This window comes from Rhinopithecus bieti, unplaced genomic scaffold, assembly GCF_001698545.2.
Source record: "Rhinopithecus bieti isolate Rb0 unplaced genomic scaffold, ASM169854v2 scaffold_11842, whole genome shotgun sequence".
In the NCBI taxonomy this organism is placed as follows: Eukaryota; Metazoa; Chordata; class Mammalia; order Primates; family Cercopithecidae; genus Rhinopithecus; species Rhinopithecus bieti.
Window position 1 is genome coordinate 930,814 of NW_016806902.1, and position 11,186 is coordinate 941,999.

At 31.2% G+C, this 11,186-nt stretch overlaps 1 protein-coding gene across 1 annotated transcript in view; it reads left to right on the top strand.

The window, feature by feature from the left end:
* CHIC2 (cysteine rich hydrophobic domain 2) overlaps positions 1-10,818 on the top strand; it is a 57,397-nt gene extending 46,579 nt beyond the window's left edge. The window contains exons 4-6 of the mRNA XM_017878657.1: positions 5,080-5,136; positions 5,303-5,362; positions 9,037-10,818. Coding sequence (XP_017734146.1) covers positions 5,080-5,136; positions 5,303-5,362; positions 9,037-9,087 — 168 coding nt within the window. The 3' untranslated portion in view covers positions 9,088-10,818. The remainder of the gene's footprint in view (positions 1-5,079; positions 5,137-5,302; positions 5,363-9,036) is intronic.
* Positions 10,819-11,186: the final 368 nt, after the last annotated feature.

Consider the following 11,186-nt stretch of genomic DNA (forward strand, 5'->3'; position numbering starts at 1 on the left):
TGTATAATACTGTGATATGATTATCTAATTTTCTGCACATCACTGGAATATAAATTTCATATTAATCCAGAATGAACAGAAGTGAATAATATAATTTCCTCTTAAGTTCTCTTATGTTAAAATAATTCATTTTAAATTATATATGGTTTCTTCCTAATAACTTACAGCTAAAAACATTGTTTTACTTAACAAATTCAGTTTACACAGATGTCTAAAGATAAATAGCATTCTTATTTGAAAAATATAAGTTAAAAACAAGATTATGAATACATTGAAAGCATTATTTTAAAGGTTAATTAATGCATTATAGATTTAGGAGTTTAAAATTTGTTTTAAGTAAGGAATTGAACATTTGAAATTTTTCTTTCCATTTTGTGATGCTATGAATAAATCCAATTCAAATACATTTTAATTATAGGTTTAAAATAGATGAACTTTTATAAATCGTTGTTAGTAGGATATTCTATATATTTTGTTAGCATATCATAGCATCTTTTGTTCTAACGACTGATAATACTCTTTTATTGGGAAATATTAAGAGAAACTTTGTTACAGTTTCTACACTTAACATTTTTTTTCTTTGGCTCTTAGTGCTCTAAAATTCATGAGATTTCCATTGGTTTTATTAGTAATGTCTAGAAAACCACTTCTTTGTAAAACCATGTTTTCAAACAATTGATTGTGAATAAATGAGTCATTGGGAATTAGGAAACTCTTAAGTAATAGTGGTGGCAAAGTAGGAGATTAATACCTTAAAGATTTTCTGAATGGTTCTTTGCTGTGCTGGAAGACTTATGTCTAATGGCATTTAATTTGTTTATAGAGAATAATATTAATAATTTATTCCTAAGAAAGTTACAGTATTTAGGAAAAATTACAGAAGAACCTAATAACTCAAATTTGAATTTTCAGGAAATCTTAGTTTTCTATTGCAGTAATTGAGTTTGTCTAGGTGTATGTGTATTTTGCCGTTATAAGCTTACTTTAGATGCTTCTTTGGAAGATAGGTCTTATATGGATATGTCTTATCTAATATTGTTGATTAATCATTACCTTATTAGCCATTTTATGAATTACTGAGGCCCTTTTAGTTCTCTTTCAGTTTTCATGTTTTTCCTTATTTTCACAGTTCTGCTAAAGATCTAAAAGGGACCAAAGGCAATATAAATAGAAGCCAAAATTTCTATTCTTATGTTTCTACTACTTGTTGCTAACTTAAGTCTGTTTAATACTTGTTTAGTAATTGAAATGATATTTTAAAATCTCATTAATTTTACTTTCACGAAGCTGAATGGCTGTATTAAAACTAGTTCACCAATGAGAAAATATAACCACTAAGGTGTGGAAATGAAGAAATGTGTGTGTTTTTTTTAAAAAGAAAAAGGGTCATTTAAAGTGAGCTGAGGGAGATGGGTGGGATCCAGATGCTTGGAGCTGTCTACTTCCAGACCAGGTTAGTAACATGACGCCATTCACACAAAAAAGTTGTTTTGCCTGCATGTTGTGAGTTGGTGATCTTGGTCCTTTTAATTAAACATAAGAATACATCATAAAATTATGTTTCTTGTTGATCATCTTTTGCAGAAAGACTGAGAATTCCATTGGTAAAGAACTTAACCTGTCCCCTCACCCCCAGGATGTGAACAGTGAAAAGGATTAAGGCCCACTGTAGGGAAGCTTGCACTAAAGCCTGCACTGCCCTTTCCCCTGTTCTTTCAGCTAAATAGATTTTTAGTTCCCATGACTATCAATCTGGTGCTTTTCACAAGCACTAAATTCTCTTAAGAAAATTAAAAATGACTTATTTTTTTAGAAACTGGCCCAGAATACTGAAAGATGGTGTTTTTTTGGTACTTTGTTTCATGTTGATAGATCCCATACATATTATTTTTTTATGATGCGTGTTAATTTGCCTCAGCTTGTTTTGAATTTGGAGTTGAAATAAATATTTAAAAACCAAGGACAGGTTGTTACATGATTAGGTTTGCTTGCCCACAGTTAGCAATTGTAGAGTTTGACACTATTGAATCTTACATTTCATTAGAAATAGCTACCTGACATCCTTGTGGACATAAACTCTTTAACTTTTATCTGGATGACTACATTTATAAAGTGCTTTCTTTTCATGTTTAAAAGCTTTTAAGTAGCTTTTATAAATGCTGAAGTGTCATTTTTTTTTTTAAGTATCTGCCAAATTGGTATTGTATTTAATCTTGAAAATATATTTTGGTTTTCTTAACTAAAAATAATTGCATAGTGTTAAACATTCTCAGTAGCTAAACCTTTTTTTTCTCTATTTGAGCTTTTGTTGTTACTAACAAATAATTTTTGGCACAGTTTCTGTTTTTTTAAATGACTGCTAGAATCTATATACTTGTCACCTTAGTGTGCTAGAAGTGTTCCACTCAAATCAAGGGTTCCTTTCTGGTTTTGTATGTTCTCACCTGCTCCTCACTGTAAATCATTGAGATGTCAAGTTCAATGATTAATTAAGCTGCACGTGCAAGTGCTTTTTTTTTTCACCTGTCAAGCAGGAAAGAAGTCTTATAGCAAGATTAGATGGTGCTGATTCACAGCTTTTACTTCAGACTGTGAAGTGTGTAGCAATATTTTATATTTATATGCTTATTCAGAATGTGGCATATCAGGGCTTGTTTGTTTTAGAATTCTTAAATATTGTAAGATACAATTATTATACCAAGCCCCATCATTAAACTCCTAATTATAGGCAAAGAAGAAATTGAGAATTCCTACATAAATACTTTGGAATTTAAGATTTATACTTTGTAATTATCTTTTATTCAAATACTAGTAGTTAATTTAAGTTAAAGTAAATATTTTTAAGTTTTAAAATTGTGTGTATGAATGTGTCTATTATATCATAATGAGATCTATTCTTATTATAGCATGGGTTTAAATTTCTGATGAAATAATGGTGGTAACTACATTTTTTTCTTTAAGTAATAAGTATTTGCAGAATGTAGTGTTAAGCTTTTGGGTACTATTTTATACATTAATATAAGACAATGGACTTGGAAAGCTTGTTCCCCTCTAGTTCTTTCATCATCCACCAACCCCCAAAATCATCAGTAAAAGTAAAACCTCAAATTGTATAGTAATCTTAATCTATTATTAAAAGGCCCTAGAAAGAAAGATTACAAGGTAGATTCAGGTTTTGAATCGGTTTTGCCATTGGTTTAGCAGCGGGTGGGCAGGCAGATGCCTGCTCAGAGTAGAACCTATTGCCATTTTTCACCATTGATAGAGTAGCCTTTCAGAGTCAATGAGCTCTGTCAATGTGAGCTTGTCAAGGCTACAACTTCATAGACCTGAGAGGCGGTTTGAGAGGTCAGCCCTTTTCAGGTTCGCTGTGATGCAAATGAACTTTAATGCTTAAACAACTATTGGAATTTTTATGTCTGCTCCTTGTTCTTTTTTCTTCACAAAGTCATTGACGAGACATTCAGTGCTTTTTAAATTGGAAGTTGCATTGTGCTAAAGACCTAGTACAGATTTACGGAGGGCTGAAAGCAGTTAGATCATGTTCTTTTCATGGTGCGATTAGAATCAAATCGATTTCCCTACAGCCTTCAGCATTCAGATGGCAATTTTAACAAAGCTTGGGGGCTAGACAAGGGACAAAACGACCGAACTGAATGTTAATTACACTCTGCAGCCTTATTTTCTTTTGATTTGGGGCTGACTGGCAACTAAATTAACAAAAAGTGTGACCATAACTGCTGCCCTATTTTCATTTAAAAGGAGAGCTGCCTCTAAAAGGCTATCTTTACAAAGAAACAAGTGAGGTCTGCTGATCATTGTTAACAAGGGCACATTTTTTTTCTTTAAAATTCTTGCCAAAAAGACTCTTCAAAAAAAGTAATGTAATAATAAATTAGTCATTGGCATATTATTGCCCAGAGAAGTAGCTGATTTTCTGAGTTTTGTGACATAAGCTTGGAAAATGTAAGGCAGTAGTCGTAATTCATTGGTAATTACGAATTATAATTGGCACCTATGTGACTTTGGTGTATCTTTAGCATGTTTAATATGCTAAAAGGTAATGTAACTATTTAAAGTAGATATTTTAAATACATGTTAAAATTTTATTATGTAACATTAAACTGTTCAAACCCAGCTTGATCCTAACAGTTTTGCACCTAGCTAATCCTTGCTTGACATGCACATTTTCATATTTGATTACTAGTACTTCCTTATACCACATTAATAGTGGTAAGATGTTTTTTTCTTTCCTTTGCAAGAAAAGTGCAGCTGAACCAAGTTGCAGTTGATCCTGGTGGCAACACTGTCATTTTTGCACCTGCAGCTGTGTCAGTCTCATCCTAACACCTGGCACCGTGAATTATCTTCTTTTATCCATACTCCCAAGCAGGAAACATTTCTTGCAGCATAGCGTATCTTGCATCAGTCAACTGAAGTAAATTCTCAGTTGATTCCTGAAACAGTAATATTGAATTAAGAGTTTGATTTTACTATCAGATGGCACTTTTATGTTGGTTTAAATAAAATTTTGACTCTTCAAAAAAAATCTATTGGTTAGAATAATCAGTAAGCTGTCTTTTAAATATGGGCATTATTTTAAGCATGATGTGAAAATTAGTTTGATTTTATAACTCATTGATTTAATATTAACTTCCAATTTTTTGTTTTGGAACTTACTGAAAGGCCATTTGCATTTTGTTAACTAATATTTACTTTTGTTGTAAAATATGTATTAAGGAACTTCCGTTACTATTTAAGTATTGGAAACATACTTTTGAAAAAAGTGGGGATATAATTTTATTTGGCAGATGACATTAGCTTTTAAACCTTGATAGTTTTAAATCAGAGGCTAGTAAAAAAAGATTCATATGATAGAAATAAATCCATATCTTTTTAAAGAAAGAGAACTCTTTGTGTTCAGGTTACCATTTAGTGCTTAGAAAATCGATAGTGATGCACACCGCAGTATACTCAGTCACTGTCTTATACCTCTTCCCTTTTCACAGAAAAAGCAGCTGCAAAACAAAGTTTTCTAAAACCAGTCAAGAGTAAACTTTTTTCTCATTTGTCTTCCAGACACGAAGATCGATTGAGAAGTTATTAGAATGGGAAAACAATAGGTTATACCACAAGGTGAGTACCACAGGGAGCAGCTTCGTACTGTTGGGGTCTGAATTGCACAGTATGGAAACAGATGCTTTTGTTGAACTAAAAATATGAAAGGTGGACAAATGGGTTAGTCTGTGTGCTGCAATAAAATAGAGCTCATTTTTCTTCTTTTACTCTCCTACTTGTCTAGCTGTGCTTGCATTGGAGACTGAGCAAAAGGAAATGTGAAACGAATAACATGATGGAATATGTAAGTTAAAGGGCTGTTTTGTGAGTTTCTCTATTAAATGATCATTTATTTTGCTTCTGATCTTATTCTTTCCATGATTATTAATCAGCAAAGGTGTCAGGAGCTTAATCTCCTGAGTGCAAGGATTTTCTACGGTTCACAGATGCATGGTTTCATGTGCAAGACTGATTTATAAAGTTATGAATGACTTGAAAACAAGGCTTCACTGTGTTCTGAAAAATAATAAATTAATTGCCAAGATAAAATAGCCTGAACATGTGTTGATGGAGTGTGAAATTTTAGATGCTGTATAAAGAATAACCACAACTTTGGTTACGCAGCAAGTCAGATATAGCTTTTTTATATAATGCTAATCAAGTTTCCAAGTATGGAAGAAAACCTTTCAGCCAAGCCATTGGAGCTTAAGAAACCTTTAGCCTTTATAGATTTTAACTGCCCGTACCTCAGTGCCCTTTAAAGAATCTGTTTTAAAGTGTTATTAGAATATCGCTTTGTAAAATTAAAAGTAAGCAGGAAATGAGATGTTGATCATATTGTGTTTACTTGTTAAAAAATATCTAATTTGGCATATATATACAATGAATTTTGTACTTACTCAGCGTGGGATTTAACTTACCGACTCCATGATTTACTTGAGCAGTTTTTCTCCTTTTGAAAATTTCAGAATATTCTAGAAAATGAAGAATTTTAATTCTCTTTTGAGCTTGGGTATTTTATTTTAAATATGGCCAGGTTGTTTCTTTAGAAGAAAAAGATCTAAGGAAAAATTAATTGTTGAAAGTAAAGTAAAACTCAAGCCTTTGGAAGTATCTGTTATAACATTTCTGAGGAATTTGTCTATTCTTGAACAATATAGCATCATAGATGTTGTGGGTGTAGGGTAAAATATTGAATTAAAAGAGTGTATTTCGTTGTAAATTATCATAAAGCATTATTCTCTGTTAGCCATTTTTCCTGTTCTTTCATTAATCAAAACTGTCAATCCTTTTCTAGTCCTTGCATATGGAAAAATATTTTTAAATGTCTTATATATAGTCTTATTTCAAATAATGTAGTATTTGTATCTTTATTATATCCACAATGTTAATTTGATGATAGAAAGACACCTGAATTCTTATAATCTTACACATTTGGAACCCATTTGAGGTGAGAATACTATCCTTGGCTATTATTTCCGTCTTATTAGTAGGTTTATGTATATATTTTGGGAGAAAGGTGGATAAGAGCTGTAAAGAATTTAGTGAAAAAAAAATTACTACGTTGTAACACATAACACTAAGCTAAACTAAGGTGTTAATTTTTTGTAATTCTAATTTACTTGGAGAAACATAAAAGTTATCCCAATGCTATGATTGTCCAGATAGAACTGTAATGGACTAGAATTTATTCATAGTAATTTAACTTCCAAAATTCGAACTATATGCTTTGTTGTAAATAGTTTTCTTGAATTTTAGATAATTAAGCACTTCTACTAAAGCCATTATTTATATTTCACTCCAATCATAGAAATAGCAAAGAGTAGTAATAGAACAAAATAAATATTTAAATTGCTAGAAAAAGACTGGTGTAATGTGGGCATGCCAGTATCCTAGCTGGGGAGGCGAGGCAGCAGATCACTTGAGTGCAGGAGTACAAAAGGACAAGTCTGGGTAACATAGCAATACCCGCGCCTCTTCTTTTTAAAAAAAAAAAAAAAAAAAAAAAAAATATTATATATATATATAATTATATATATATGCATGCGGGAAAATGTGTTTTGCTAGATTTTCTTAGAGTATATATATTTGTGATAGTTGGAATGAGAATATATGAGCTTAAAAATTCATAAAAGATTTAAAGTACTAGCAAATAAATTCAGTTATCTAATGAATTTGGGCCTTTTTAACCGATTTGTGCCTCTTTCCCTCAACTTTCCTTTAACTTAAGCAATTTCATTTTTGTAAAAGAAAATAATTATCCTTGATTAAATGTTGAACTTGGAATACTAATATATATATCATATATAATATATATATATATTACACACACAACAACACCCACACACCTTGGTGCTAACTTTTCTTTGTTTGAGAATGATAAGATGATTTAGAATAAATGAGACAAGTGGCTTCTGAAGGAAAATTTGTAGGATGTATTATTTAAAAACTAATAGTTCAAATGTAGGCAAAGATAGCCTTTATTTTATGTTATGTATTAATAGTATATATTGTAAAGTGTGGGGATGCCCACAACTGGGGACTAAAATTATAAAGACTGATTGAGGACATATTTGAAATACAAAAGAATTTGTTTAATGTTGACTCTTAAGTAATTTAAACATTTAATTGTCAAATTTTAAAGCTGCAAAGAATCTTGTCATCTAGTTCGATGCCTTTGTTTTATAGATAAGAAACCTAAGAAACAGGGAAATCTAGCCCAAATGAAGAAGCTAGTTGGGAGAAAATATTTTAACAGGGAGCTAGTGAACTTTGTAGGCAAATCACAGGTCAGGAGAGTGGCAAATGTGACAGCTAAGGCTTAGTGCAGGATACCTAGAGTAAGACAGGAATATTTTTGAGCCAGGTATAGAAGTGTCTTCTTTATTGAGGCAGATCAAAACCTAGGAGAACTGAAGAGTGAAAATGAAGATTCCTGGCCCAGACAGCTAATTTGTAGAAGTATTGAAATCTGGAGGTTATATCAAGCAAGACACAGTTTCTGAAAAAGAACGATGAGTCACTAGACTTAGAAACTTTTAAAATCAAATAATTTTTAAATCACCATCTATTTCATACAAAAGAAAGAGTTGATTGTAATTTAAGAAAATTTAAATTTGGAAAATTAGCTCTGGTCACCTTGTGTAACTCTGTGTTACCATATTTTGTTTTCATTGGTTTTCCTTTCGTTTCCTATTAAAAGGCCTTTTGGAACAAATTTTAGCCTGTAATTTTGCTAACCTAAGAAGAAATGGACTTTTTAAAAAATTAAGAGATAAAGGACCTTTTATCTAAAGATTACATATTCTGGTAGAGTAAAATGAGAGCAACTCTAGAACTTAGAGAAGACTCATGTAATTGGGTTGATTAAAAAGGAGAAAGTCTGAAGAAAAATGTTGGGTGAGCTGCAGTCACGTAGGGTGGTAGAAAGGGCAAGTCTTTGGAGTTAAAGACAGTCTTTTATTCAAACAGTGACTCCACAGTCAATTGTGATACAACTTCTCTGGATCATCAGTTTCCTCATCTGTAAAATAGGGATTATAATACTTGCCTCATAGAAAAGTTGTTGGGTTTAAAGAGACCCAATGTAGTATGGAACACCTGGTATACAGTTAGTTCTAAATGCATACTAGCCCCTTTTCTCATGAGTGCAGGGGAGCGTGCATGTATGCATGTTTGCTCCTCCAGTGTGTCAGGGGCACTATCTATATCACCCTTCTCAGACTTTGGTGATTTTACTTGCTTATTTGTCTTCCTTTTCATAGAGCCGAGGTATTTCATGTATTTGGTATAGGTCCAGAAATAGAAGAATTCTCAGTGATGGAACTCTGCATTATCAGATAAAGATCTGTTTTAGTAATGCAAAGTTGCAGTTTTAAAATGTGAATGGATTTTCAAAAACATTGCGATAGCATATAATTGAAGTTTTAAGAAAAAATTTTGTTTAAATCTTTTAAAACTTTTCTTCTCCTTTTACAGGTCATCCTCATAGAATTTTTACCAAAGACACCGATTTTTCGACCAGATTAGCATTTACTTTATTTATAGAGACTTTCCAAGTATGTTGTCTTTCCAATGGTGCCTTGCTTGGTGCTCTCCTGGTGGTGACATAACATTGGTTCTACAGAATCGTGTGGTGTTTTGTTTGTTTGTTTGTTTGTTTGTTTTTAAATAACCGCATGTTCTAAGTGTGCATTTTTGTCAATCTTTGCAACAGTTACTTCATATAGATGTTTAATACTTAAGTTATTGTGCTCTTTTCTGTTATGTATTCTGATTTTCAAGGATTACTTTTTTGTATTATCAAAAAAATACATTTGAACTTAGCATAAAAAGTGGCCAGCCTTTTTTATTTTGTCACCAAGGTACACACAGTCCTTTATTTATAAATTCCTTAACAGAGAAAAACACCTTTGTAAGGCTCAAATTATCTATTCCAGCAAGCACACTTTTGTATCATTTTTTCTTTCTTTTAAAATTTGATACTGTCATTATTTTAAAATAGTAAGTTTTCTTTAATAGCCTTTTGGAACCTAACATATCCTTTCTCATACAATTTCTAATGCTCTGTTTATGGCAGATAATCTGTAACATTATGAAGACCTATCAAAAGTTTTAAGAGTATTTCTGTCTTCAAAGGTAGTAAGACAGGATTAAATTTTTATTAGAATAGACAAATCAGTGAATGGTATGCATGTATCTAGTGGTTACTAGAACTCAGGATCGCAGAATATAGTAGCATCACAATCTGTGTATATTTTTGATCAAGATGATAATAATGGCCTTACTTGGGTTATTTTTATTGTTTATCAAATCTTATTTACAAAAGAGTGGAAGTATTCCTTTACACAATTTCTAAGGAAAATATTTCTTCCAATCTATCACAATTATAGAATGGATATATGTTTCTGAAAAGTTTTTGAAAGAAAGTAAAAGTTCTAAAACTAAAAGTAAGCTGGTATTTAATATCCCATTGATATTTAGAACCGATTGTTAATAAGAAACGGAGAATGCATTTAGTACTGTTTTTATCCACTGGTTCACTTTCAGTACAGTTATGTATACTTGTTTTGATTGAGAGTGTGACACATATGTTAAATCAGATTAGCTTGTTTCTTTTAAATATACATATACACACATACATATATTTTTTTTCTCCTTTTTGTTGTGCATATCTCTATGCATTTTTAAACTTTTAGATTTGTGAATGACCTATGTATAAATTTTTGTTTTTATGAACCAGAAATTATACAAGTTTTAATGTGTGTCAAGAACTTGTTCCATACAACTGTGGTATCGAGCAATAATGTCAATAACTTTTGGAATTATATAAACTATGCTTAATAATTTGTATTGAGAATTGGTACCACTATACAATACTTTTTTCCTTGTATTAAATCTTTTAAATACCAGTTTCATTAATTTATATACCTGTATTTTTAAAAGTATTTCTTTGTACTTCTTCAAAGTACTGTAATCCTATATAAATTTCAATAGTCAAATGCCAGTATCTCATGTCCTATATCCTGTCTTGGATATTAGGAGCTATCTTAAAAACTAGGATTAAAAATTTTTTTTTTTTGGTTTGAGAATTATATGTTTTCCTTGCCCCCCAAATAACAACTTGAATTTGTAGAACACTTTTCCTGTGAAGAGCTCAAAGTACAAAGAATTCAAATACTTCTTATTTTATTTAACTTGTATCTAGGGTGTGTCCTACCACCTTAAAGTAGTGCAATTAAAAATAATGCCATCTAGAAACTTCAGTATTCCTCTGTGGTTTCAGTGTGAAAAATAATTGTATCTTCATACAATGCTAAATCTGCCTCAGGATTCAGAAAGATCAGAAAATATAATGACTGTGTAAACTATGCAGCACAGTGTTCCGTGTATAAAATTGTATAAATCCATAGAGCACCATATTGATCAGCTTTATAAGAAGAACTTATCTATTTACATAATTTATTCTCCTATTATTAGTCTACTGTGGATAATAATTTTAAAATTACTACATTCCCTTAAGGATATTTTAACTGTAAGATAATTTTCATAGTCGATGATACTAAGTATAGAATTTTTAAAAGTTTTCTGATTTTATTCAGCCATGTGCCATTTACTTAAAGATTCCC